General features: G+C 50.5%; 11 protein-coding genes across 11 annotated transcripts; 4 read left to right on the top strand and 7 right to left on the bottom strand.

Annotated features, from left to right (window-relative positions):
- Window positions 1-25: 25 nt before the first annotated feature.
- Window positions 26-1963, bottom strand: TRUGW13939_10572 (uncharacterized protein; the record flags this gene model as incomplete). Its single annotated transcript, XM_035493683.1, has 4 exons — window positions 26-728; window positions 804-878; window positions 1024-1441; window positions 1489-1963. 4 exons carry the CDS (start codon window positions 1961-1963, stop codon window positions 26-28), a joined length of 1671 nt encoding a protein of 556 aa, XP_035349576.1.
- Window positions 1964-2618: 655 nt separating this feature from the next.
- On the top strand, window positions 2619-3431 carry TRUGW13939_10571 (uncharacterized protein; the record flags this gene model as incomplete). Its single annotated transcript, XM_035493682.1, has 1 exon — window positions 2619-3431. The coding sequence occupies one exon, from the start codon at window positions 2619-2621 to the stop codon at window positions 3429-3431; it is 813 nt and encodes a 270-aa protein (XP_035349575.1).
- A 268-nt stretch (window positions 3432-3699) lies between these two features.
- TRUGW13939_10570 (uncharacterized protein) lies at window positions 3700-6437 on the bottom strand (the record flags this gene model as incomplete). The annotated part of the gene is made up of 3 exons (XM_035493681.1): window positions 3700-3920; window positions 3986-6224; window positions 6351-6437. The coding sequence occupies 3 exons, from the start codon at window positions 6435-6437 to the stop codon at window positions 3700-3702; spliced, it is 2547 nt and encodes an 848-aa protein (XP_035349574.1).
- A 1054-nt stretch (window positions 6438-7491) lies between these two features.
- On the bottom strand, window positions 7492-8823 carry TRUGW13939_10569 (uncharacterized protein; the record flags this gene model as incomplete). Its single annotated transcript, XM_035493680.1, has 8 exons — window positions 7492-7540; window positions 7595-8039; window positions 8093-8149; window positions 8201-8293; window positions 8358-8490; window positions 8557-8592; window positions 8661-8730; window positions 8792-8823. The coding sequence occupies 8 exons, from the start codon at window positions 8821-8823 to the stop codon at window positions 7492-7494; spliced, it is 915 nt and encodes a 304-aa protein (XP_035349573.1).
- A 4256-nt stretch (window positions 8824-13079) lies between these two features.
- TRUGW13939_10568 (uncharacterized protein) lies at window positions 13080-15450 on the bottom strand (the record flags this gene model as incomplete). Its single annotated transcript, XM_035493679.1, has 5 exons — window positions 13080-13789; window positions 13843-15008; window positions 15062-15186; window positions 15234-15290; window positions 15358-15450. The coding sequence occupies 5 exons, from the start codon at window positions 15448-15450 to the stop codon at window positions 13080-13082; spliced, it is 2151 nt and encodes a 716-aa protein (XP_035349572.1).
- A 1292-nt stretch (window positions 15451-16742) lies between these two features.
- TRUGW13939_10567 (uncharacterized protein) lies at window positions 16743-19001 on the bottom strand (the record flags this gene model as incomplete). The annotated part of the gene is made up of 7 exons (XM_035493678.1): window positions 16743-17239; window positions 17293-17482; window positions 17543-18433; window positions 18489-18632; window positions 18710-18782; window positions 18880-18896; window positions 18951-19001. 7 exons carry the CDS (start codon window positions 18999-19001, stop codon window positions 16743-16745), a joined length of 1863 nt encoding a protein of 620 aa, XP_035349571.1.
- A 1673-nt stretch (window positions 19002-20674) lies between these two features.
- Window positions 20675-21401, top strand: TRUGW13939_10566 (uncharacterized protein; the record flags this gene model as incomplete). The annotated part of the gene is made up of 4 exons (XM_035493677.1): window positions 20675-20882; window positions 20938-21098; window positions 21152-21317; window positions 21373-21401. 4 exons carry the CDS (start codon window positions 20675-20677, stop codon window positions 21399-21401), a joined length of 564 nt encoding a protein of 187 aa, XP_035349570.1.
- A 147-nt stretch (window positions 21402-21548) lies between these two features.
- On the bottom strand, window positions 21549-22020 carry TRUGW13939_10565 (uncharacterized protein; the record flags this gene model as incomplete). Its single annotated transcript, XM_035493676.1, has 2 exons — window positions 21549-21730; window positions 21798-22020. 2 exons carry the CDS (start codon window positions 22018-22020, stop codon window positions 21549-21551), a joined length of 405 nt encoding a protein of 134 aa, XP_035349569.1.
- Window positions 22021-22583: 563 nt separating this feature from the next.
- TRUGW13939_10564 (uncharacterized protein) lies at window positions 22584-23745 on the top strand (the record flags this gene model as incomplete). The annotated part of the gene is made up of 4 exons (XM_035493675.1): window positions 22584-22642; window positions 22705-22748; window positions 22798-22923; window positions 22970-23745. The coding sequence occupies 4 exons, from the start codon at window positions 22584-22586 to the stop codon at window positions 23743-23745; spliced, it is 1005 nt and encodes a 334-aa protein (XP_035349568.1).
- A 122-nt stretch (window positions 23746-23867) lies between these two features.
- Window positions 23868-26139, bottom strand: TRUGW13939_10563 (uncharacterized protein; the record flags this gene model as incomplete). The annotated part of the gene is made up of 2 exons (XM_035493674.1): window positions 23868-25790; window positions 25846-26139. The coding sequence occupies 2 exons, from the start codon at window positions 26137-26139 to the stop codon at window positions 23868-23870; spliced, it is 2217 nt and encodes a 738-aa protein (XP_035349567.1).
- A 206-nt stretch (window positions 26140-26345) lies between these two features.
- TRUGW13939_10562 (uncharacterized protein) lies at window positions 26346-27209 on the top strand (the record flags this gene model as incomplete). Its single annotated transcript, XM_035493673.1, has 1 exon — window positions 26346-27209. The coding sequence occupies one exon, from the start codon at window positions 26346-26348 to the stop codon at window positions 27207-27209; it is 864 nt and encodes a 287-aa protein (XP_035349566.1).
- Between the last annotated feature and the right edge of the window lie 192 nt (window positions 27210-27401).

The following is a 27401-nucleotide window of genomic DNA, read 5'->3' as shown; positions in this document are numbered from 1 at the left end:
GTCGTTCATTGAGTCTTTACGACCATCACCATGTAGGCCATAGGCTGTTGAAACCGATTTCATTCGTTGAAAAAGTCCGCTCTCTCTCGATATTTGCTTCCTGATCAGTATTTTGCCCAGAATCATCCCCAAGTTCTGTAATACTATCCGAGTTGTTAATTTCGACTTGGTCGTCCGCTGTGCTCTGATCGTGCATCATCCGGCGCAGGTTATGATAGTATTTGCGTGGAGGTGTCCACGCGACCGAGAGCTCCTGCAACGTTTTAAGACAAGTCTCAAAGTTCTTCAAGACGGCATCCACAACAGACTCTTTCTCTTTTTCCTGGGATAAAGTACGAAATAGACCAAGAGCGGCAGATAAAGTACAATGAGTCGCCGTGATCGGACTTTGTCGAAAGCTACCCCATGTTTTTCGGTACTGTTCACTTAGAGAGCATATCTGCTTTGCTGTCTCCTTATAGAGATCTTCTGCTTTTGTGGTGATGCTGTCAGCGTCTATTTGGTGTTGTGACAGATCCTGTGAATCCCGGAGATATGGTTTGGCTAGAAGAAGAACACTGGTATGGTAGGTCATGCACAAAGTATAGGCTTGTGGAAAGCGAGTCGAAATGGCACCTCTAAGAGGCTTCAGCTCCGGTGAAAGGTCGTAATGCCAGGTGTTTAGTGTGAGAAGGCATGAGTCAAAGAAGCTTCTTTTGCGGTTTCCATGAGCTGGTTTTGGGGAGTAACTTTAATTATCCAGTTAGTTTCTGATTGGATAAATACAGAAAAAAGTTAAAATGAAAAATTTTGACGTGACTTACAGGGTGCATAGAATTTGTTCGAGAATTTGGCTTAAGCCGCTGAGAGCATGCTGAAAGGAGACGAGAAGTGAGCGGCTGACGCAACAAGTAGAACCACTATGTTTTTTCTTCTGGATCGGGGCTTCTAGTGACGGAAGATTTACTGCAGCCTGGAAGCTCTGTCTCTCGAAGCATGATTAATCAGAGAAAACCCTCTCTAATATGTAGATTTACGACCTACAAGCATTGTGCAAGCCCGGCCCAATAGGTCACTCCAAGAATGGCGAGAGACTGGAGAGTCGTGATGGTTGGACTCTTGAGATCGACATGAAGCAGCACTTCGGCTGTTTCTAGGAAAATGCATCCGGCGGTATTAGCATCAGTGGGATCAGATCGGACCTCAATTCGGTCCGAGTAGCGGGATGCAATAGCCAGAATGCAGTTGAGTAACAAGGGGCTGTAGAAGCGGCCGTAATTATTTTTGCTCTTGTAGAACAGGGCCTCGTCGACAACCTGAAACCAAGGCTGCTCCCAGGTAAAGTACAAATCGAGTAGATGCGACTCGAGCTCCTCTGGAATGCCCCAGTTTTCGCGAGCGAGAGCTTGATTATGTATGTTTGGGCTCTGAATGGACCTGCTGAGATGCGGATTGTCTTTGTCTACGGATTTGTAAGTGCGTCCTCCCATGTCCTGGAGTAGTACGCACCATTTGAGATGGCCATGAAGCTCAGTCGACCACTAGTCAGCCCAAAGAACCGAGGTTCGCTTTCTGACTCGAAGTTGAGGGCCTCGTCGAGAGACAAGATACCTTCGAAGGCAGTGCATAGCTGATCAACACTGGACGTTGATTGCTCTGTAGCCGATAACAGCGATATATCGCGGTTGTCGAGCAGCAGGAGCTCGGCCATTGAGTCGTAAATATCGATGTTATGTAGACGCAGAATTCGTTCCAGCAGCTCGATGCGGGCCTGCAGCAGTCGTACATATGACTTCGGTGCCGTCCCACGATTATCTCCTTCCGTCGTGTAGCTGCAAGACAGCTGGCGATGCAGACATCGTGTGCAGGACGGTTTATTGCCGTCGCACTTGAATTGCAGAGGATAGTCAGAGAGAGAGAGAGAGAGAGAGAGAGAGCTGTCTTCCGAACGTTGGGACTCACTTTTGCGCGGCGTCTGCGACATTCCTGACACGCTTTGGGAGTATACTTGCTTCTACGGCTGGGAGACTTGGCTGTAGTGGGCTTTGATGTAGACATTAATACCTGGGGCTTGGAGTTTCTCATAATGTCAATTGATGAGGGGAAAAAGAAGAACTTAACTTAGTGTTGCTATCTCTTCTTGAATATTGTAGAAAATACGTTTTTCCATAAAAAGTTGCACTCGATTTCAATTGATTTGTCATGGCTCGAATTATCAGATACTAGCCAACGACACTCGTATTTCTGAATCCGCCTATAATAAGGGGATTGAACGAAGACAAATTATATTCTTATTAGATTTTTCCTTTTTTCCCCCTTTTTTCCAAAAAAGAGAAGTAATGTAGATATTGCACACTGTAGTACACAATCGCGGATGCAAACAGTGCAAACACCAACTCCCGGAATTCCAAATTTGCGGACAAGCAACAACCTCCCTCCGGCATCGCGAGCATCAGTTGACAATCAACCAACGAGACCAGTTGACGGGGTCCGGCCTGCCACATACGTCAAATAATACTTTCTTTCCACACACTCACAATTGGCCAGTTTTTGGAACTCGGCTCTCGTTGCGACCACGAACAGGAGTCAGAGTCCCCTTTCGATGAACGCTGTCGAAGCGCAATTCGAGTTTTGAAAAGATGCCACCAACCAATGTCCTACGAAGCCTCTGGCTTTCTCGGTCGTCTGTCTTTTCATCCACAGTACCTACAGCTACGACGAGAAGAACCACTCGCTATGTATCGGGCGGCAGCAGATTCACACTCCCACACCGAACACTCACCACGACACGACCGAGCCTAGCGGAAGTCAAGTCAACAACAACACAGGGGACACCAAAAGAAACCGAAACCTCATCGGAAAAAAAACAACAGCAACAGCAAGAAGAAGCAAACAAAAGAAAATATGCCTTCCCCAGCGGCATCACCATGCCGAAACCACGCCAATACCCGTACGACGTCAAGACCGGCACCGTGACCTCTGTTGGCCTAATGGACAAGACAGTGCGCGTCCAATACCGCCATCGCAAATGGGAGCCACATATTCAAAAATACTACCCGCACGTGACCACCTATCTAGTGTCGGACCCGCAAGGCTCGCTGCGCGAGGGCGACGTGATCGAGTTCTCGTCGGGGGCGCGCCGCTCGCCGCGCGTGCGCCATGTGGTCGACCGCATCGTTGCGCCGTTTGGCGTCGGGATTGATGAACGTCCGGCCGTGCTGACGCGTGAGCAGAGAGAGCAGCAGCAGACCGAGAAGCGGCAGGCCAAGGTTGCGCGCAAGTTGGCAAGGGTCGTGGATGAGGCTGTGGAGCGCAATGGGGGGCAGCCCGTCGATGAGGCTGACCTAGAAACTCTCAAGCGGCACTTTTTGTTGAGGCAGTTCCAGGATGGCAAGATCAAGAGGTTGGTTCGCAAGAGGCTTCAGGTTGAGGCTGCTGAGGAGAGCAAATAAGTCATTGCCATTCTATTTTTTTTTACTATTAACTAGATTCTGCTATGTATACTATTCAGCCAATTGCATTGTACTATTAAAACTTTTATTTCAATGTTGTCGATTGTATGTAGTCGGTTGTATACATATTCTAGAAGCAACTACTCCATCATGATAATCATTCCATTGCTCATCGAAGTATGACTTTTACTTCTACCTTCTCAAACAAACTGAAGCCAAAAAAAAAAAACTAAAACTAAAAAAAAAAAGCACAAAAAAATCAAATCAATCAACCTCCCCGTTCGCCATACTCCTTTGCCCAATCCTCATACTTCTTTAGGCCATCCTGGCCGACACTCGGCCGAATGGTAAACAGACTGGCCTCGAAATCTTCAAACCGTATTGCTCGAATTTGGTCCATCGGGGTGTGCAAAAGAGCCTCGCCCAGGTTGCGTAATGGGCCCATTGCGGCGTCTTTGGCGAGTGCGGTGATATCGGAGCCGGAGAAGCCTGCAGGCGTGAAAATTAGTGATGATATTTATAAGAGTGAAGCAGGAAAAAAAAAAAAAAAATACCTTCGGTCACCCGGACTAGCACTTCGATATCTTCGTCCGACATTTCATGAATTTGATGGCCGAGAAGTCTACGGAGCTGCTGCCCGCGAACATGGTTCTCTGGCAAGGGAATATACTGTCGACGCACAAACCGGCGTCGCGCGGCCTCGTCGATATCCCAGGGGAGATTGGTGGCTGCCAGGACCAGCACGCGGCTGGCATCGCCCTCCTTTTTGTCCACTTCTCGCCCCGCTGCTGCTCGCTGCAGGTCCGACCATTGAATCAAAAACTCCGTCTTGGACCGTCGTGACGCCTCGTGCTCTGAGCCAGAGGACCGCGTCGATAGCAGGGAGTCGATTTCGTCAACAAATATAATAGAAGGCGCGAGTGTCTTGGCCAGCCCGAACAAGGCTCGCACAAGCTTCTCGCTCTCGCCGTGCCATTTTGACGTCAAGCTAGACGCGGACACGGAAAAGAAGGTCGACTTGGATTCCGTTGCAACTGCTCGTGCGAGCATCGTCTTTCCCGTGCCTGGCGGTCCGAATAATAGCATTCCCCTGGCCGGCTCCCGAAGGCCCATGAACAGATCCGGCCGTAGGAATGGATACACCACCGCCTCCTTCAGTGCCTTTTTCGCAGTTTCCAGCCCGGCAATGTCGTCCCAGTGCACTTCATCGCCTCTGACAACAATATCGTTCAGAATCTGTCGAGCTGCATTCACATCGATACCCTTGGGGAGCTTCTTTATGATATCCCGGGAATACTGATCTTCTCCCTTCTCCGGCGAATTTTCCCCAGCCGAATCTTCCTGGTCACTCGAAGGCGGCGTAACTCGAGGAGCTGCAGCCTTTGGTTTTCGTCCAGCAGCAGGCCTACGCGCAGTACTTGCGCCGCCCGTCCGCCGAGTAGTGCGAGCAGGTTCGTCTCCGCTGCCAGACGAGGTCGATGTTCTATTGTTCGCGGCAATGTTTAGTTTTCGTGGTGTTGAATGCGATTTGGGAATAGATTTCTTTGGTGTACGGGAGCCGTTCTCTGCGGCACCTAAAGCTTGCGTGTCTGTTGCCGAAAAGGATCGATTCATGGGCGTGTTACTAGCAGGTCTGGCAGCAGGACGCGGATGAGAGAGATATTCGTTGCGGTATTTAGGATACTCTGGAGGTAGTAGCGGTTTGTTTTGTCGTGATACCGGGGGTTTGGAGGCTGTTTGGTCAACCGGAGTAGTCTTGGGAGGTACAGCCGGAACCGTAGTGTCACTTGGGGCCGGCTGGACATTGTTTGGAGGTGGAATTGACCAGTAAGACGGATCCGGATTCTGCGGCTCTCTCCAGTGCGCGCTGGGTATGTAATCACGCGGCAAGGGCTTTCGTGTCTTGTGCTTGGACAGGCCCTTGGTTTCACTGTCTCTGCGAAGCTCAGAATCACTAGATGTGCTGTGGCGAGGGTTGGCAGATGGGCCATCTGTCGAGACGGCCGGTGACGTCGATCCCCACGCGAGACCGGCAGCCTTTGAAGCAGCCGCCGGCCGTGTTCGAGAGGCCGAACTCTTGGGTTTTGCTGGTTTCTTGGAGTCTTTCTTTTGGCGGAGCGTCGTCAGCATGATCTTCCGGCGCTCGGGGCTCGATCCACGAGACGACTCTTTGGCGAGCGGACTCGAGGCCGGAACTGGCGATGCAGAGGGCTTTGGCAGCGCTGATGAAGCATCACCGCTGTTCTTTCGTTCCAGATGCGGCGGCGGCGGCGGCGGAGGCATGGGCGTCTTGGACGAGGCAGTCGAGGACCTCGCGGGCAGAGGCGGCGGCTTTGGCTTTGACAGATCCATATAGTCGACAGGCGGAATAGTGCCATCTCCCAACCACCCGGGAGTACTAGTGCTGTTACTGTTACTGTTGCTGCTGTTGCTGTTGTTCACCCCGTTGCTCGGTCGTTTGAAACTCTCCAGGAACAATGATTTCTTCGACCGCGAGGAAGTAGCAGCCTGCTGCTGTGGGGGTTGCTGCTGTTGCTGCTTCGAGTCCTTATTGCTGTTACCGCTGTTGCTATTGTCATCGGCATTCTCTTCCGACTCCTTTCTGCTTTCCTGCAGAGCCTCGAGCAAGCCGACTCGCTCCTTGCATTGCAGTTCCAATTGGCGGATGGATCCCTGCAGGGCTTTTTCGGTCTCGGACTTGGGATTGTAGTTGACGGGGACTCGGTATGCATTATGATAGTAGATGGTCTCCAGGGCGGAGCGCCACGAGCGAAGGGCTTCGGCCTCGTTGTTCTAAGAAGAAGGCACGTGAGCGTTGTTCTTGTGAATCAGACGATGAATCAGATGGGAGGGGGAAGGCACAGAAGCAGAAAAACAAGACAGTTGCAGTAATGCTAATAAGTACTCTATGTCACATACCTGTCCTTCAAAGTACACCGCGGTGGAACACATCAGGTAGCACTCATCATACGTCTTCTGCATGGAAGACGAGGGCTTTGGGCGCATCATCCCAGGGTAGAAAGGCGGGGAGGACTGTCCGCCATGCGACACTCCTCGACAATTAGACAAGAGGTAGAGAGGAAATGTAAGAAATGCAAAAGTAAGCCGAGGCCGACGATGATCAGAGTGAATTGAATTGGAAGCGTGGCTGAGCGTGAGAATGGCAAAAAGAGGGTCGGATCGAGCGGTAGTGGAGAGATTCGTACGTTCTTTCGTTCGTTCGCGGGCAGATCTGAATCGGCGGTTGGGCGCGCGTGACGTCGTTGGCTGCGAGCCCACCGCTAAGCATAACTCTCTCTTGCGTCTGGACTCTGTGCTCGCATTAGTCTGGGGGAATATGACTATAACTTAGTTGATTAATTACTAGCATTAAATATGCAAACAATATATATTTTTTGCCAAAATCCAGTCTCTCTGCAAAATCGGGGTGGCAATTATCTTCACACTCGGCGCTCCTCGGTGACGTAGCGCCCTGCACAGCCATAGTAACTGGCACTATTACTGCTAACTAACTAGTATGCTGATCTCCCAGCTATCATATAGAACATCTTTATTTATTGATTCAGGTGCAAGTAAATCCAATCACCATCTCATCTTCGTTTTCGCACGTCTATGATTACAAGTACCCTCGACAAAACCCACAAAAAAAAAGTCAGTCACCCCGCGGTGCACCAGACACACATAAGTGAATCGCGTTTTGAAATGATAATTAGAAAAGAAACGAAAAATTGAACATCCGCCTTTCCCAGGTTCCAACGCCGTTAATAATAATAATAAAAAAAAAAAAAATAGAAACTGAGCTAATCCCAGTCAAAAAAGCGATCAAGACACCTGAACAATGTTAAACCGTGGTAGATCCGGCCTCCAGACGCATTGTCGTCGAAGGATTAAACAATGTACAATGCGAGAAACGGAATAGATAAAAGCAGTGGTCGTCCAATAAAACCTGCTTGTATAATGGCCAAATTGTACTCGAGTCGAGATTTTCGAACAAATGCAAGGAGGAAGATATATCGAGAGAGAAAAGGTGTATATCCAAACAAGACGGATTGGTTTATTTTTAGCCCATTTGGTTCTTAAAATAGGCCTTGGCCATTTCGTACGACGTCCTGCGATTGTTAGTTACTTCTTTCTCTCTCTCCGTGTGTGTGTCTTTAACTCACCAGCAAATCGCAGTGCTGGGCATGGTCGAGACAATGCGAGGTCGCAAACCACGCAGGAAGCCCTTCCACCCAAACTGGCGCTTGATAATGGCCGCCGCGTTGAACAGGCCCCGAGCACTCCGAACCTCCTGGTCGGTAGCGAGACCGCGCGTTTGTAGTAGAGTCTTGATCACATCGAGAGGCGTGGTGATGGCGGCCGCGACGGCACCCGCGAGACCGCCGGCAATGCAGTGGGTGAATGGATCGTAGTCTTTCTTCGGGTTCATGAATTTGGATATCGACTCGTAGGCCACGAATTGCGTCGCGGTAAAGGGCACGGTCATGCAGAGGGTGGTAGGGTAGGAGACGTAAAAGGCTTGCAGGCCTTCTGTTCGGTAGAGGGTTTTGGCGCATTGGGCGAGGCTCTTGTGCACCGAGCCATGGACCTGCATGCGCTGTTTGATGACTGCTTGAATTAGAACAGAACAGTTCCTGTACTTCTGCGGGGAGTGTACATACCATCGAACGGATTCATGAGGGCATCACTTGCAATTGTGGCGCACGCGCCACTCAACGCTAGACAAATCAGCACATGAACAGAGCAATAAAATCAAAACCAAAGCTTACCAGCAGCAACAGGGTGGTGCCCGTCGTCCACATTGCCGCCCGCCAGCTCCTTGACAGCTTCATATGTCCCGAAATAGACGGCGTGTGCAGGGCCTATGTCGTAGATATTCATCAGCACTCATCGCGAGGAATTTTTTTTTTTTGAAAAAAAGCATACCGGCACCAACAATCACGCTCGAAACGCCCTTCCACAATGTTCGCCAGCCTTCAATCCGGTAAATGGTTGACACCGCATTTGTGATGCCCGTGTACAGGCCGCCCGTGGTCGGATGTAAAATCTGCATGCGAGTCTGTAGGCTAGTCAATAACCTGCTCCTTACTCCCCACCCCACGTAAAAAAGAATTTATAGACATACCTTGAGTAGATCGACAGGATACATGACCGAGTGTTCCTGTGTGCCCAACGTCAGTTCCCAAAGTCCCGCGCTGTCCCAAAAAAAAAAAACAAATCATCACATACCGCGATTCCGGCAAAGGCGCCGGCCATCATGTTGTGGCTGAGGCCATAGTTGGAAGGGAGAGCTTCATACCTGGGCATGGCAGGTCAGTATTACTTCCTCAACACTTTAATAATAACAAAAAAAAACGTACTCGTACTCCTGCCCAGGGATTTGTTCCGCCATTCGAGCCGAGAAAGCTCTACAGGCGCAGCCCGAGCCGCGAAAGTGACTGGGAGAGAAAACGACTTGCGGTTGAAGCGGCAAGAGGAGGCGATAGTATGAGAGAAAGAGGCGTCGTTAATTGTTGAGCTTGCGATCAAAAACCACCAGTCAGCTGCAATTGTCTGGGGTGTTCTCGTTTGTATAGTGGTGAGCTCCGGGAGGTTCGCAAGTTTGTCTTCTTCGGCAGGATTTCCCCCTCAAGGGAGAGCAGCAGGCGAGGAAATGGAGGGAAGGGCAGAAGAAGAAGGGAAAAGTAGGAAGAGATGGCGACGATTGAGAGAGAGAGGGAGAGGGAGAGAGAGAGAGAGGTTGGTGGTGAGCGATGACACTTTTGACGACAATAATAATAATAATAAATTATTTCCGGCCAGCAAGAACGGGGATTTGACTAGTTTGCTGCTTGTGGCGGGATCGCACTAAGCCCACATAGTCCGCATGGGCCGAACGGAGCGACTTATCTGATCTTTTTTATGATTTTATCCCTCCCTTTTTTTCATTATTTATTCGATAACTACGGCATGCAGAGTGCTAAATACAAGAATTTAGTCTTATATTTTAACTGTTTCTTGTCTGGTGCCATGACTCTTCTATCCAGGATAGCCAACAGTACACCCCGATTCTCTGACCGAGAGCTGTTCCTCGGTCTATAAGAATGGCACTAAATAAAATAATAGTAATAATAATACTCTATACTAAGCACTCAGCTCCCTCGCCGCGGAAACATCGCTGTTGGGTTGGTTCTTAGCCCGAGCTCCGAGGTTCCGATCCCGGAGCAAAGAAAGTGAATACGGCTATATCGATTCGGTTTGAATCTTGGCCGGGGCCAATTCTTTACAGAGGCATTTCTTTTATTTTACTCGTTTTTACAGCTACAGAGAAGAAGAAGAAAAATTTGAATCATCTCATATCGTCATGTCTTTCTTGTATATGTCTCGTTAAAACATTGAAAAGAAACCGTAATACAACTGCATAATCTCGGGGAAAAAAAAAAAAGAACAACCTATGGAAATGAACTGCTTGATCGCTGACATTGTATAAACACACAACGGAAAAGAAAAGAAAAAAAAGATGGTCAGAATGCCGATTCATCCGCCTTATGCAGTGGTTTTTTTCTGATAATGGCTCTCACGCTCACCAAATATAACACGAAAAGGTAATATAGCTGGTAGACGACTATAGGCTCACATTAAACTCCCATTCACCTACTCCGGTTAGTCATTATACTATTAAGAAGGAGAAGAGAGAGAAAAAAACATACCCTGCTTCAGATTCTCCGCGGTATCGCTGAGCAAAATGACCCGGCGCTTGTTGCAGTAAGCAGTCTTGTCAAGAATGTCCACCTTGTGCTCGGCCAGTTCCGAAATGGGCTTCTCAAACATCTCGCTCAGACTCTCGACCGCCATCTCGAGGTCCTTTTGGTTATCCTCAAAGATTTCGGTCAAGTTGTTCCGTGCCAGGTAGTACGCAAATGCATACGTCCACTTGAGCGTCTGGCGGCACTGCTGCAGAGCCTGCGACGCCGTGTCCAGGAACTGCACCTCGATCCACGACATGCCCGACTGCGACTGCAGGCTGGTCATTTTCTTTTCTGTCTTGAGATACAGGTCCTTGTCCAGCTTGGCCGACTGCTCGTGGTTCGCATACCGGTTGTAGTAATGCAGATATCGTTCAAGTGACGCCCGCGACCGGGCCTGCGCGTCTCGAGCATCTGCTCCCGATTTTTCTGTATATCGGTTGCAGTTGTACCAGCTGGTGCCATGCTCCGACCAAAGACCCATGCACATCCAGCAGAATTCGTGCTTGCATTTGCGGCACGTCATGTGGTTGCAGCCCCCGTTTTTCTCAATCGTCGACAGGCACTTGGGGCATTCCTTGGTGTTGGCCGAAATCCAGTTGGCCGTCTCCGAGTCGTCCTCGCACTTTTTCAGCCACATCTTGACCAGCGAGCACGGCGGTGGCTGGTGGTCGTTCAGCCCACAGCCGAAGCAGAAGCTGTGCTTGCATGCGCAGTTCACCGTGGGCACAATCTTGTTCAAGTCTCGCGCTTTGACAGCGCAGTCGATGGCGAATTCGCAGTTGGGCGCCGGGCACCATTTCAAATTGTCCTTGTCGTCGACATACGTCCGCGTCAAAAGTGCTTTGTACCTAGAAATTGTCAGATAATCAAGTATATTAAATTAAATTTGATCAGGTACTCACCGGTCTTTGAGGTCCTCCGTGACCAAAAGCCCGAGGGATTTGGAATCGACAATTCGGTGGCAATTATCCTGCGGACACTGGATGCGAGCAGCTTCGCCTTCTTCCTTGATCTTCTGAGCGAGGTAGTGCCTGAAGCAATCTACACAAAAACGGTGGCCGCATCGCATGGCATACGTTTGCAAATCATCGCCATCCTCGCAGCAAATCATGCACATGAACCCAGGAACAACCTTGGTAGCCGGATTCCCTTCAAAGCTCTGGCCCAGCCCAGCTTCTTCCAGCGTGTCTTCCGGTCGGTCCATATACGACTCGATCAGTTTCTCTCTGTTCCATCGCGTGAACCGTAGCAGAATACCCGACGACTCCGGAGGCAGGCCGACGATCGAGGAGACCTCACTGATCTGTAGGTTCTGTTCGCGGTCAATGTCGCCGGGGCTGAGCACATTGAAATCGACTTCGTACGGTTTTTTGCTTTTCTGTACTAGGTCTTTGTCGTAGGAGAATCCCGTATCAAAATCATCGCCAAAATCTGGCCAATAAATCAGTACAACTGTATATCTGTGAAAAGGTAAAAAAAACGCAATTTACCTAGACTCTCGTCGTCACTATCCTGCATGTCAAGAAAACCATCCTCCCTGCTCGACACATCCGTCATGAAATCATCGTCCGAGTCCATACTCCCAGTCGTCGTAGTCGCGGGTGTCGCGATATCCGACACCCTCTGTCTCAACGATACCGGATAAGCCGTGGCAGCGGCAGCAGCAGCAATAGTTTCTGGCGAGCCGCCGACACTCGGCTTACGGCCAGCGGTTCTTTTCCTCGACGAGCTCGTGGTCGTAGTAGCCGCTGTGGACCGGTCGTCCTCGGTGGTGGTGGTGGTGGTGGTCGCGGCCGAGGCCTTGCGCTTTCTTGTTTGGGGAGACGTCGTGAAGGATGTAGCGCAGGACGCTGTGGTTTTTTTGTATCTATCGAATATTCCTGTTCCAACCCCTCAATAGATGTAGACAAGTGGCTGTAGCACGGTCGTAAGTGTAACAGCAAGGGCTGTGACCTCACTGAGCCGACTGGGCAAAAGTCCGAAGCCGGATAACAAATCGAGTAGCCAAGCACAAGCACAAGCACCAAGAAAAGGCTCGAAAAAGATAGTAAAAGACAGACAAACTCCCTCCTTTTTTTCCCTTCGCCCTGGTTTGACTCAGACAGGTGGCTGTCGAGGCAGAAACCCCCGGCTGAGCAAGTGGCGGCTGATCAATCAGCAACCAATCGTCGAGTCAGCTCGAAAAAAGCCGAAACAAGGCAGAACCGCCAACGGACTAGTCTATTGTTGCCTTGTATTTAGTGTTGCCCGTTTTGACTTGGGGAATAACGAGGAAATGAAACAGGGTCAAGAGAGATAGGCATAAAGAAAGAGAGAGGGAGAGAGAGAGAGCAAGAGGGGACGACAGGTGACGGGGCAAGTCCAGCTATATCGAGTTAGCCTTGCTTGGTCGTCCGAGTGGGGTGAATTTCTCGATTCGTGAGTCGTGACCCTTTTGTTTGTCTCTTTCAAAGATTCAATAATAATATTATTATTACTTCGTTTGAGTTACCACAAAGCCTCGTCAAAGAATATACACTACTACTGCTGCTGCCAAGAAAGATGATACTATTGCATACAATGAATAACTCTTCTCCTTGTTCCTCGGGTGCGGAGCGGGCCATGATTAAGCCTCCCTTTTTGATCATGATGTCAGCGACAAAGCTGCTTTTTTTTTTTTTTAAGATCTAGCAAGAACAAAGCAAAATAACAAGTGTAACTTAATTTGAGCATGCTCTCGGTGATCGTAACACATCATGACCAACGTTGATCACGCTCGTGATGGTAGCGGATGACCACGCCACTACATACTCCATTCCATGTACATGTACTGTATAGGGACTAAAGATAACAGTAAAAGTCTAGCGTGTAAATTTTTAGTTGATGATTGGTATATGATTTTATCTTTCTACATTCATGCATGTTACTAATCAGTATACAGTTACTCGTCACTGTCTTCTTCCTCGTCGTCACTCTCCTCATCTTCGTCGTCTTCGTCGTCATCATCCTCCTCCTCTGATGCATTAGCAAGCCAGTCGACAAATTGCTGTGCCTGGCTGCGCACCTTGCGCATCTCTTCTGTACTGCTCGACCGTTCATCCGCCCACCATGCCTCGTACGCCTCTTCCTCGATGATATCTAGATCGTACAGCTCCTTGGCGGCAAACAGCAAAATGGTGTCGCCCTTGTTGCGGTGCGCCAGATCCTGCTGGATCTGCAGCAGCAGATCGACCTGGTCCGGTTTGGCCTCCGTATCCTTGTCAAACAGACTGCGGTCAAAAACCTCCTTGTAGCGCGTAAACATCTCCTTGACGGCATCGCCTGCGCTCTTGCCAGACTCCGTCATCTGCGAGATGACCTTCATAAACGACGAGGCCAGCGCCCGCCGTACCTGTTGGTCCGACGCGTTCTGGCTCATTCGGAGACTGACCAGTTCCAGCTGCACCATGTCTGCCGCGGTGCCATCGCGCAGGCCCTCGTATAAGCCGAGTGTTGCGTCGTGCTGGAAGGATTCGTGCCCCTCGTCTTCAGACGCTGATGTTCCGAAGCTATCGGATCTCTGTCCTCGGAAGTAGTCATCATCGGCAGAGATCTCGCTGGACAGGGTTGAAATGGATGCGGTCGACAGCGCCAAATCGGGCATGTTGTAGACTGCTGCTGTCAGTACATTATCTCTTGCGAAATAGGTGTGTAAATAAACTTACCCAGGCCAGACGAGTCGCTGCGGTCGTCGTCGTCGTCCTCGTCTTCTTCCGGAACGTATTCATACCCTTGACCGTTCTCTCCAACAACGTTTGCGTCGTTGGCAGGACTGCCGTCCTCGCGGGGAGCAGTCGTGATGCGCAGACCACGACGCACGGTCACACCGTTTGAGATCTTGACGCCCGACGAGAGAAGAACGTCCGGCTCGATTTTACAGTTGGCGCCCACGGTGACTTGCTCGCCTACAATTGCGCGGCGAACCTCTGTATTGTCTCCAATAACAGCTCCGTCCCAGATATACGCTCCGTCAAGGACGACATTCTTACCGATTTTACAATTCCTTCCCAGCACCGAGTTCGCTACTGTGGTCTTGTCGCCGATGCTAGTCCCCTGGCCGATGACAGTCCGACGTCCAACAACACAAGACCGAGCCAGAATGACCCCGCGCTCTTGATACAGGTTCCCTCTCCTTAGCTCGTACGTGTGGCTGGGAAGTAGGTTGGTATCGGGGCATAGCGGGTAGGTCCAGCGAGAAATGATATCCTTGGAAATTGCGTCGTAGGCCTTTAGATTCCTAACCCTGGCGGCATAATGGTCTTTGAGAATATGCGTATGAATCGTTTTTCCGTTCAACTCGTAGTCCTTCAGCACACCAAACAGGTAGTGTTTCCGGGGATCCTGGTAGTCGAAGCTGTCGGACCACAGACCGAGGACGTCTGGTGTACAAATGTCGATATTGCAGTCTATCAAGTCCTGCCTAATGTCAAGCTCAGCATGCGACGTGACCAACTCTACATCGATATTTAACCGAGCACCCGCCGACGAGTCGTGGCGATCAATCTCCTCGTAATGCAAGCAACGATCCTTGGTCGGATCAATCACAAAGACGGGGGAGATCGACGACGCCTTTGTGCGGTGCTGAGTGCCTGCTTCCCGGAGAACCATGGTCATGATGGCGTTCTTGTCTGTTTGACGACGGGCACGGTGCTTCGCAAGCACTTCTTCGATGGGGAGGTTGCTGATCACGTCGCCGCTCACAGCGATAAAGTCGCCCGTGATTAGATGTTTGCCGTCCAGGTCACGCATGACATCGCCGACTGAAGTCGAAGTGGATTTTAAAAAGGTAAATTTTTTGAAAGGGGACGACGGCGCTTTCCATCTCGAGGCACTACACATTATAATCAGTCCCGCCTTTATCTCCTAGCCCAGATGGAGACTAACTTGATGTATTTTTCCAGTATACTCGAATGCGCTCCGCCGTAGAGGAACACCTCTTGAACGCCTGCATTAGCCAGAAACTCGAGGGTGTATTCGATCAGGGGTGTATTGGCAAGCGGCAGCAAACACTTTTTCTGTCAGTTAACAACCTCAAACATAAACAGATCAGACATACCCTTGGCTGCTCAAGAGTAAACGGCTCAAAGCGTGTTTCGAAGGTATCGGCAAGGACCTATTCCCATCAGTTCAACATCATCACCACGAAAGGGGAAAAAAAACCCCCCCCCACAAAAACATACCACAGCTTGCAGCGTCTCCTCAACCTCGTCGGCCGTGTTTCCCTTTTGCTTGCCTCCGCCACCGCTACTTCCTCCTTTTTGTTTTGGGGCCATCTTTCCCTTTCCCAGGGAGAGCTCTGTTGTGTTGTCACGACACGTTTGCTTTGGTTGTTGCGTATTTGCTGCTGGCTTTGAGTGTTTTGATGCGGGGCAGTCGCACAAGTCGATCAGGCTAGAAAAGAGCCCTAGAACGCAATAATACCGCGATCGATCTGTATTTCCAAAGTCAGCACAAATCGTAGAATTCCCAAATATACAGCATTGCCCACCTCTACCAAACACAGCGCGCACACAAACAAACCGATAGCCCTGTAAGTGACTCACTCACTTATGTCCCATCGGGAAAGAAAGAAAGAAACGCGCAGCCCACTTAAATTCCGGCAAAATTCCCGTTCAGGACTAGTCGAAAACAAAAGGCGGTGACCAGATCCGGCCTAGCCCGGCGGCCAGCTCTGGACGCTCTGGACTCTGGTCTGGAACGTCCTCTCGCCCTTGCTTGTTGCAATCCAGATAGTCTAGACCTTTGACCCCCCAAAGATAAACCAAAAATAAAACAAGCAGCGCAGGAAAAAACAAAAATATGGTCTAAGCTTTCCCGCCCGGGAAGATTTATCCGTAGGAACTACTACTAATTATATCCTGCAAGGGCGATCCCCATCTCCACCTTTGGCACCATAAAGTACCATACTGAACTATACTACTTTGTACCACATTCCAGTAATAGCTATTACCTTGCTGCATGCGCTCACTTGCAATGAATAAATAAATGAGTCATATTCGCTCAACTTTTGAATTGATGTCATAAACACATTGACTGCTTGCGCGAAAACTGACACGCGCTGCACTGAAAAAAAAAAAAATTGAATAGCATGACTCGAGTAAACCTAGCCCTCTGGAGTCTTGTAAGCAATCAACACACACACGCCAATAAGCTGCATATCGGCTGAATGAAGCCCGTAATTAATTACAGTGAACATGAAAAGAAATATGAAAATAAAAATAAAAAAGATTGTCGAGTACCGTCTTACCTCAAAACATTGAATTCATTACCGCCCAGGATGTTTGTCTGTTCCCCTTTGCAAACCAAGAGTAGTAAAATCCACATGGTATATTTATATGCGAACGAAAGAAAAAAAATTGAAAAAAAAAATTGGCCACAAAATTTCGACAACGCCGTACTCGCCGGATAGATGTATCAAGTCGGATGCGATGGTTTCCCTTTTTTTTGTGTTTCTCTCCGCCCAATTATCCTTAGTATGGTTTCCGTATATGATTGAAGATGAATGAAAAGTCTTTTTAAAAAGACAGAATGCATGATAGCGGATCAGCAAGTATATAAGTATATATCACCCGCCCTGCTGCCCCGCGACCTGGCTCATCATTTGCGGGTTCTGGTACATCCGCTGTCGCTTTGCATAGGCTGCCGGGTCTTGCACGCCCGAGATCTCTGATATCTGGCGCCGGTGCGGTGGTCGAACTGCAGACTGGTTGATCGTCGCTTGAGGTGCAGCATATTGCACGCCATTCGGGTCAATCGCAAAAGGTGCCGCGTTGGGAGCCATCTGCTGCATGTACGGCTGTGGTACTTGCTGTACATTGAGAGGAACCGGCGACATCCCTTGGAGCTGACTAGGCGATTGCCAGTTGTTCATAGAGGCTGCAGGTGACTGTCCCGGCGAGCTGTCCTCCTTGATCGACTGCGCTGCCGAATTCTGCGTGGTCATTGGCGTCGCAGAAACGCCATCCATTGTCGGCGGAACCGTCTTGAGGTGAACCAAGTGCTTCTCAAGCATGTCGAGGAGGCTTTTGCGAGTGAACGGTTTAGGTAGGACATCATCCATTCCTAGAGACATTAGTTTATGGACATAAGTGTATGTTTTTTTTTTTCCAACTCACCGTGCTGAAAGTACAGCTGAATGTCGTCGCTCCGAATATTGGATGTCATGGCAATAATCGGCGTGCGATCGGATTGGCGAATAAGGTGGCAGGCAGATACTCCGTCTAAATTAGGCATTATAATATCCATCAAAATCAAATCGTATCTCTTGCCCGACTGGACCTTGTTGACGGCCTCGAGTCCGTCGTACTAGAAAAAATCAGTATTAGGTCGGAACAGCATAATAGCGGCTGCAGAATAAAAACATACTGCATATTCAATGTTACATTTGAAAGACCCCAGGAATTTGCCGCCAATATGGCGACATGTAACATCATCTTCCACAAGCAAAATTTGTGGCTGTTTGATCCATCCGGGGTTGACAAGCGCTGTCTTTTTCCGGTTCTCCGGATATTGTCGCCGTGCGTCACTAGTATCAATAGCCAGTTCTTTCGTCGGCGGTATAGAGTATGGAATTTGGCCCACATGTTCGCTATACATGGGGTCGATGCCGTTGGTTGTGCCTACGGGGTACACCACGTTCTCCAGCTCTCCATTCACCTTGGGATAGCCCATAGATGCAGCTGAACCAGCCGAGTTGGGTGCGCGAGCGACCCCGTTGCGTGCGGTGGGGCCCAGAGGAGGTGTAGCCAGCACCTGCGCCTTGGAAGGATCGTTTAGCGGATCCATTTGCGGCGGAACGTTGGCTGGCATCTGTGAGTTGTTCATGTCGCTCAGAATCTTTGAAGCTTGTTGTAAGGGAGACGCAGGGAGGTCGTCGACCGGGTTCGGAGTCACACCGTCTTGGGCGGCAAAAGGGCCACTGGCCCTGCTTTCGCGGCGATGGCGAGCGTCGACGGTGATTAGATAGTTCATGAATTGGTGGATAACACATTCGTGCTGCATCACGTTCTTTTGCATGCGCATCACTTCTTGCAACAGCACCTGGGAGTCCACTGTCAGCTGGGCATTTCGATCCGTCAGTTGCTGGATTTGTTGCTGCTGCGCGATCAACTGCGAGTTCATCAAATCGATCTGGGCTGTTGGCACGGCTTCCTCGCTGATCTGGGTAGGTTTGCGAGCGGCGGGCGCTTTTCTTCGGATGTTGTCCAACGAGTCCTTGTTATTCGCTTTGAATTCGGGGTGCTTGAACTCCCAAGCCTGCGCAGGACGTGGTCAGCAGATATTGGGAAAACCCTGAGCAGATACAACTAACATTCGGCCCATATGGAGATTGCCCGGTTTCCTCATTGTTCTGGCGAACCTTGTGGAAATCGTATTTGTTGAGTTGGCGAACAAAACTGGCAAAATTGCTGTGCTTGAAGTGTTTGGGCAGGATTGATTTTGTGAATTTCTCGCACTATAACGAAGACTCGACGTGATCAGTAAATTTTTTCTTCTTTTTCTTTTGCCGGGTACTTTCGACGGGCCACACACCTCTAACACGACAAAGCTGTCATTCTCGTCTCCCCAACGAACAATTTCCGAGTATGACGGGTCTTCCAACATCCTGTCGGTTCGAGTATGGTCAATAAAAGGCACATGCGATGGCGTCGAGAGCCGGCCGCGCGGACCAGCAGCAATCGCGAGGGAGCAAGGAAACCTACTTGTAGAGTTTTCGGACCTGGATGGGGCGTTAGCACAAAAGGAAGACCTAAAGAATAAAATAAACACGCACAAAGTCACTGGAATTGCCAGCTGAGCTGGTATTCGAAGATTGGCCGTCCATAATGAGGCGGCCCGTCGCAATGCGAGCGAGCGGGAGAGAAAAAGCGCGTCCCCGGGAGCGACTATACGAAAGGGCAAGGAGAACAGAAGAAATAAAAATAACGATAATGAAAAAGGAAAAGAGAAGACGGTCCTTCTCTGTAGAGAGTGGCCGGGTGAGTCAGGCCAGAGGGATGAATCAATGGGGAGGAGACAGGAATGAACAGTCGGTGGTGAGCAAGTACCAAGTCGGTAACTGAGCCAGAGGTATCGGCCGTTATCGTGGTGGGCTGATTATTGATTGACACGGGATCTAGCCACGGCAGGCCTGGAATTTCCCGACACTGATGGAGTGGGAAAATGACTAATATATCAAAAAAATATAAAGAATAAAAATAAAATAAAAAAAAGTGGGAAGCATGGGACGCAGTCTTGGTCAACAGCACCACACGAACAGGAATTGCGGTTGAGTGGTGGTGAGCGAGTGGTTCACGCTGGGCCGAACTGCTTTTTTTTACTCAGAACGAGGGAGTTTGTTGCGAGGCAAAAAAGAACTGGTGTCTTAGTCTTGGATGAGGCCCATGGGCTACACTAGTCGCTAGCGACCAGGCTAGCCTGCTAGTGCTGGGCTTAGCTCCGCCAGAGTGACGACTCGCACGTCTTCTGTTGACGTGGAGAGCATTTATTAAGGTTGTTTTGCCTCTACGATGCATTTTTATGCTTTTGTTTTTTTTTTTTTGTTCTCTCCGTAACGTTTCAGGGTTGGCATGTGTTTCTCTGGGACCATAGCGACGCTGTGCTCGTAATACCGTAATCCAGTAATACACAGAGTGCACGTGACGGCGAAACAATACTACAGCGCAAAAGACTCAAAGAGGGGTTCGCCCAACGAGGACCCGTGGCGGCTCCACGCCCGGAGTGGGCCGCGCCCCGCCCGCGTTGCAGTAACTGGCTGCCGGCGGTGGCAGCAGCAGCCCGCGCGCTGCAGCGCTGAGCATGCTGCTAATGCCACGCCAACAGCATGCAACTGTAGCGCTGGAGCCCTGTTATGTCATGGATTATTCTAGCCTTGCATCATGCTTGGTTATTTATGGCAAGGGAGTGAACCTTTCAGGTTCATTTGTTGTACCTCTAGTTAGTCATGTTCCACCGCAGATCAGCACGTTACACTGATATCAACCCTGTTAAATGGATGCATGCCTGAGGCATTATTCGTACTTGGTGGTGTGTGAGTTGACCCTTGCCCAGCCAATGGGGGGGGGGGAATTCTCCAGGCAAAGGTTTTAATCAATTATTATCTATCAAGAACATGAAACATGAAACTCGGATCATTTGAAGCTGCATCTGAGTGCTTAAGGCTTACACTTGTAGACAATCAATTGATCTATATACTACAGGCGTATATCAATTACAATGAATATTAATAAATATATACATATATATATGTATATAATTAAAAACAAACGATATATTCGTCCAATTCACATGGTGGTTAAACAGTGTAGGTCGAACCAATGACGCCATCGTCGGAGCGTATCCTCTGCAGCTTCATCGACTCCGGCCGCCGAATTTGAACCTGTCCCTTTCACAACAGAACCCGCCCAATCGTTCGCTCAACCCCCCAATTCACACCTCATCCCCCCGAAACCCATTTCTCTCGTTTCAGAAAAGAATAAAAGCGAAAAAGAAAAAAAAATGTTTGCTGCTCGCCGCTTCACCGCCGCTGCTCCCCGCGCTCTCGGTGCTCAGTCTGCCTTGTTCCACGCTACGCGCCCTGCCTTGGTCAACGTCGGCGATGCTGTGCCCAACGTCGACCTGGTCGAAAACTCGCCCGGAAACAAGGTCAACCTGGCCCAGGAGTTGAGTGGAAAGGGTGTTATTGTCGGAGTCCCCGCGGCTTTCAGTACGTTGACTTTGTTTATCCCTCTATTGTACTTCACCGGATCATTCTCTAACAGCTTTTCTTTCCCCAGGCCCCGCATGCTCCAGCTCCCACATCCCCGGATATATCAACCACCCCAAGCTCAAGGATGCCGGCAATGTGTTTGTCGTCTCGGTCAATGACTCGTTTGTCATGAAGGCGTGGGCCGCATCGCTGGATCCCACTGGCAAGAGCGGCGTACGTGTCTGCACCACGAAACGAACACAGAATGTGACTAATTATTGGATTAGATTCGCTTCCTCGCTGACCCGGCCGGCGCCTTTACGAAAGCGCTGGACCTCGACTTCGACAGCACTACTATTTTCGGAAACAACCGCAGCAAGCGCTACGCTCTGGTGATTGAGGATGGCAAGGTCAAAGAGGCCCATGTTGAGCCAGACAACACTGGCCTGAACGGTATGCTTGATTTTTTTTATAAATATATACCAAAACTTCTACTAACGAATAACAGTTTCCGCTGCCGACAAGGTACTTGCTTAAAGTGCTACGAACCACATGCAATGCAGAATTAGCTAGTAAATTTGTAATTTAGATCAGAATTTCATAAAAAACAGACTAGGCCAAGTCAATGCCATGAGTATAAGTACAGTACGAGACAGCCCGGCTGTCTTCCGCTAGTCGTTCAATCTAGGCCCGTTCCTCCTGTGCCTTTTGCCATTGCTCCGGGGTATAACACTTGGGCGTCCAGGCGTGAATGGCGGCAATCTCCTCCTTCAAAACCGAGTTGACCAGCCGGTGACGCGCGAGCATGGTCTTTTTATCAAACTGCGGCGAAACGATGATTGCCTGAAAAGACTGGCCACATCCGCCTACTCAATTAGTCTCTTCTTCTTCTTTGGATTCTTCTTCCGCAACAACTTGATAGTAAATCCATACCAGATATATCCTCAACCTCAACATGCGGCGCGCCCAATCCTGCCGCCAGCTTCTGCTTCAGCCCGTCGGCCGTGACGCCCGAGGTGTTGGCTGTGTCTGCCATGGCTGCGTTGACTGCAGCAAACGCTCGCGACGAGAGCGACGAAAATGTCTGCGGGTGTTGATTCGGGGCGACGAGGTAGCGATAGCCTCTGCTCAGGAGACCGGCGCGGCGGGCAAACATACGGTTTGAGTGAAATATCCGGGATATGTACGCCGTTCGTGTATGTTTGTGTGTATGTGGGCGTGTTTGTGGTGGGCGATATGTGGTGATTGATAATTGCAGGTGAGACCGTGAGAGCCATTAATAATAGGATTACGAGACGCCGGCTGACTTTCCCGCTAGTCGAAATAATCGCCCCCCCCCCCCCTCCCCCCCCCCGTGACGCGCGACCCCCCCCCCCCCCCCCCCCCCCCTGGATTCCCCCCCCCCCCCCCCCCCCCCCCCCCCCCCCCCCCCCCGCCCGAGGTGTTGGCTGTGTCTGCCATGGCTGCGTTGACTGCAGCAAACCCCGACGAGAGCGACGAAAATCCCCCCCCCCCCCCCCCCCCCCCCCCCCCCCCCCCCCCGATGACGCCGGCCTCCCCCCCCCCCCCCCCCCCCCCCCCCCCCCCCACAACACGCCGAAGCTCGAGCTTGCCTGATACAACTCTATCACAAAATCAACAACAACCTTTGACAAGCAATTGATGCAGCATTTTATTCGCTATCCCCTGTCTCGTGCCTTCTCTCGACGTCTCGCAACAATGGCGCAACCGGCCATGTCGCCCTTTTCTCAAGCTGTTGTCGCGGCGATGAGGAAGATGTATGTGCTTGACCTCAAGTTTCATTACATATCGATTGCATAGTTTAGTCTGACCAGCATAGCTATCCAGAGTCCCTCGCAGACAAGAGCTTCGACAACACCGGACGTAAGTTTTGTATACTCGAGTACAACTGCAGCTACTGACACAGGTCTAGTACTCCTTGAATCACCTTTCGACCCCAAGCAACAGCTGAAGAACTCTGTGCTGCTCACAACCGACCTCACCAAAGCGGTCGCCGACGAAGCCATTGCCCGGAGAGATTCCATAATCGTGGCCTATCGTGAGTTGATAACTATATAACAGAGAATATCTGCTAACTAAGTTAGACCCCATCATATTCCGCGGCCTCAAGTCCATCACTCTTCAAGATCCTCAACAAAAGTCACTACTACGCCTCGCCCAAGAGGGAATCAGCGTGTATTCGCCGCACACGGCCGTCGATGCAGTGCCCGGGGGCATGGCAGACTGGCTCTGCGACATTGTCAGCGGCTCTGTCTCGGGGCCGTCAGCTTCTTTACAGAATGACCTCCAGAATCAGACTCAGCAATCAGATCCAACATCATCATACTCCGACGTGATATACCCCCAAGCCGGCCACAACGAGATCCAAACCACAAACATCATCCCACACACTCGCAGCGCAATCCACCCATCCCCTGACCCCGTCCCATCCGGCTTCGAAGGCGCCGGCGCCGGCCGCATTCTCACATTCACAGACCCCCAACCCCTGGCCACACTGCTCGACCGCATCGGACGCGCCACTGGAAACCCCGGCTCCCTGTCCGTCGCCATCCCACAAGACGCCTCAATCTCATCTCTAAACATCACAACCGTAGGCGTGTGTCCGGGGTCTGGCAGCGGCGTACTCACGAAAGGCAGCGTGCTACCAGACCTCCTGTTCACGGGCGAGCTGAGCCACCACGAAGCTCTGGCTGCGATCGAGCGTGGTTCTGTCGTTGTTACGCTGTTCCATTCGAATACCGAGCGCGGCTATCTTCATGATGTGATGCGTTCGAATCTGGCAGATGCGCTCAAGCAGGATGGCCAGGTTGCTGTTAGCAAGGCTGATCGGGACCCGTATGGGATTGTGGTTAGGAAATAGGAAAAGCTGTACATATGCAAAGGCGTTTATATGAATAGGAGAAAAAACGGTGATTGATAGCAGGGCTTCAGAGCCACTGTATGTAGTATATGTATTCTTATATTTTACTATCCAATCGAGATTTAACTCAACAGAACGCGAATCTCACCCACCGTTCGCGGGAACAGCGCTCGCAGACTATGCTTCCCTTCAGCCGACGTGTCTGCCTCATCATTATTGCCCCCAATCTGCGTGCCCCTCACACTGACCGAGACAATATCACTCTCCATCTCGATGCGCGACATGTCCACTTTTGTGCCGCGTGCCTCGTCCGCGCCAATAATCATGCCCTCGACAAATTCGAAATCGCGGCAGAATTCCTCCACGGCTTCCTCGGTGACGGACTTGACGAGCGAAAGGTTGCGTACTCGTTTCAGGTTATCTGTGGCGTCCATCAGCGCAGACGGGAGGAAGTCATCTAGTTGCTGGCTAATGGCCGATAGTGTCGCGGGTTGGAAAGCAGTCAGATCGCCAATCTCCGCGAGATTCTGCGTTTGTGTCTTGGGCGCTTTCTGGGAAAATGGTTCGAGCGCGGTCAAGAGGTCTTGCAGTCCAGATGTCTCCAGTAGGAACTGCCGTTGGATGTCGAGCAGTTCGACACGCAGGTTAGATAGCACATTGGAGATAGGGCTCAGGTGGGTTGCAGAGGCAAAAGGGTATGAAGACACTGTCGCGCGCACAGCAAGCAAGATGTTGGTCTTGTATATTGTCGACGCCTTGTCGTCGTCTAGCTCATTAGCTGAAGCCTTTGCGATGTCCAGGAACGGATCAAGAGCAACCCGAAGAACCGGCGTGAATTCGTTCTCTTCCTGATCCTGCACATCGACTGCAGCCCCAACAGAGGCATTATACTCTTTCATCAGAGAAGCTAGCGCCTCCAACTCGTCGGCAAGGAATTGCGGAACAGAGAGATCATCTGGCGGAGTTGAACTGTGTGGATCTGTCGAGTGCAAGTGAGCCTGGTCGCGCATTAGCGTCTCGAAATGCTTAAACGTAGACTCGACTAGGCCGGTAACCACCTCGGTGAGATGGGATTCGGGGCCGACTAGTTTTGAGAATGTGGTTTTGTAAAATGCTAGTAGATTGACCACTTTGTAAGTCGTGACTGCATTATCATGTCCTTCGATCACCAATTGCACCCGTTGGCGAAGTGATCTGGACACGCCGCCAAGGTCACGATTGACCAGGTCATTGAGCGCTTTCTTCCCATCGAATACCGGCGTTTCTTCCTCGTCAACGCGAGACCAGACCTCGCTGCTAAGGCCAGCTTGAAGCCCACGCGCAAGCTCGTCCCCTTCATATACAAAGAGTGCCTCCAGGGCCTCTCTCTCCGAGACGGCGGCCGAATGCACCCATGCCAGCATATCACCTACATACCGTAGCGGATCGTGGGCGGAGAACTCGATGGGCTTCACGTTTTGGTCCGCCGCAGCCCCAGAAACCGAATCCGTCAGAGCATGATGGAATGCGTCTGACAAGATATATTCTCGGGCTTCTGCAAAAAAGTCAAGGCAGCTGTGAAATAGACTGGGTCGCTCTGCAAGCACGCGTAGCGCTTGTCGAATTGAACTGTTGATCTGTGGGTCTTCCAGGTTGAGAGAGTTGAATTCTTTTTGGATCCATCTGTAGAGTTTCTGGTATGCCGAATTCAACTGCTTCGAGCTCTGCTCCATTATTTCCAGCCCCAGTCTCTGGTCCTCCCCGCCGAGCAGGACTTGGCAGTCATTATGAATCTGCTTCACGCGAGCCAGCACGACAAAGAATTGTTCATTGACCGGCTCGCCTGTGGACGTAAGCAGGTTCAAATCGTCCTCCGGTACCACGAAATGCTTATTGAATGCGTCGAGCAGGCGCTGTTTCGTCTCGGTTTCTCGCCTCTGTTCCGTGAGAGAGGCTGCCTCGTCAAGCACGGCTGCTGTTTCTTGCTTTGACAGCGTAATGTGTTTTCGCATTTCTGTGCATATCTGCTGTAGATCGACAATCACCGAGCCGAGTTGTTTCAATTGCTGACCACCGTAAGCCTAGTTCTTTTTTTTCTTCCTATAACATGCACATCCTCACCTCTGCGACCTTTCCAAAGTCCGCCACAATCTCGCCGTTACAGCTGATGACTTCCTTTTGAACATCTAACCGGAGCTGCCGCCTTGTTTCGGGGGTATTGTGCGTTTCCCTTATGTCCAGCGTTTCCAACGCATCTCGAATGTCCGAGTCGGCGTACGATGCGGAGAGGACGGAGGTCAATCTGTTCGAGAGCGCGTTTGAGCGAGGGGCAACATTCGCCCCGCTGAGCGGCGGCGACGTGACGCTCGAGTCGTCTGCTGCAGATTCTGTCGCATTGGCAGCATAGCTCTCCATTGCGGGGTTGGTGACGGTGGGCGCGCGGTTGGTGGTGAACAAGAAGACACGTCGGGCTCGGTCTTTCCTGCGGTGTGCGGCTAAAAGCCACGGCCCGTGTTGACGTTTACTTTTTTGAACCAACTTCAATCCGAAAACAAAAAGAATTGTTTACTTCACTCGAATTGGCCCAAAATTTTGGGCACTAGCTTGCTATTACGAACCAAATGGACTCCCCTCTGATTTCTCCCGCCAAAGCCCGCCAAGCAGCTATCCAGGCCAAGGACTGGGCGTATATCAACTCGTGGCTCAGTCGCAAATATTCGCCCAACAGGGTGCCCCCCTTTGAACGCAACGAAGACACACTCAAAGCTTTACTGGCTATTGCTGCAGCCAACGATGCAGCAGACGAAGAAGCCGCTCTGGTGCACCGGGCGCGCGAAGAAGTGATCCAAGCTCTCAAGGAGAGGGACGAGGCCGAACATCCGCGAAAGAAGGAGATTCTAGAAAACATAGAGGCTCATCTGGATGCAACAGGCGAAAAGAGTGTCAATGACCTAGCGGAAACGACTACTGTGCTGGGCAGTTCGTCCACTGATACTATCGAACTTGCGCATGCTATTATGGAGCTTACTCGAGACGAATTCGATGCCGCCAACCAAGTACAAAAAGTTGAATCTTTGCAAAACTATCTAAACAAAGAGATGGATTCGTTGCAAAAGGAAGTCACAGTACTCCTGACAGATCCAGCATACACCGCCCCTGCAGAACTCTCTTCGCAGACGATGGAGTGGGTTCGCAGCGCCAAAATGCTCGGTGCCAAAGTCAGCGAGTATCGAGACAGAATAGCTTCGCTGCAGAGGAGTGTCAATACCGATGGGTCAACAATCCCGGATCTCGTTGCTGAAGAAGAAAAAGTTATTGAGATTCAAGAGTCGGTGGATCACCTGGAGAAGAGTATCAAAACTTTCTACGATTTGCCGCCGGATTTGGAAGATGCGAAAAAGGAGTACAAGAGACTGGAGAAAGAGCTGGCCAGCCTCACACAGGAGCGGGACAAGTTGTTTGAGAAGGCTGTTTCACGAGGGTGATGGATAATGACTATAGTCACTGCTCATGACTTATTACATGTTACAACTGGGTACGATTGCGCTACGGTGAGAAGACTATTTGGATATTTACGAATATATTAATTGTCTTGTACAGTTAATTACCCTAAATGGTATCATAAAACACATCATGGAATGAAATGGTCAAGTCGTTCAGAGTCGTCCGCCCATCGC

Source organism: Talaromyces rugulosus, chromosome VI (genome assembly GCF_013368755.1).
Source record: "Talaromyces rugulosus chromosome VI, complete sequence".
NCBI lineage: Eukaryota > Fungi > Ascomycota > Eurotiomycetes > Eurotiales > Trichocomaceae > Talaromyces > Talaromyces rugulosus.
Note: the sequence above shows the minus strand (reverse complement) of the source record. Positions and strands in the feature narration are given on the sequence as shown.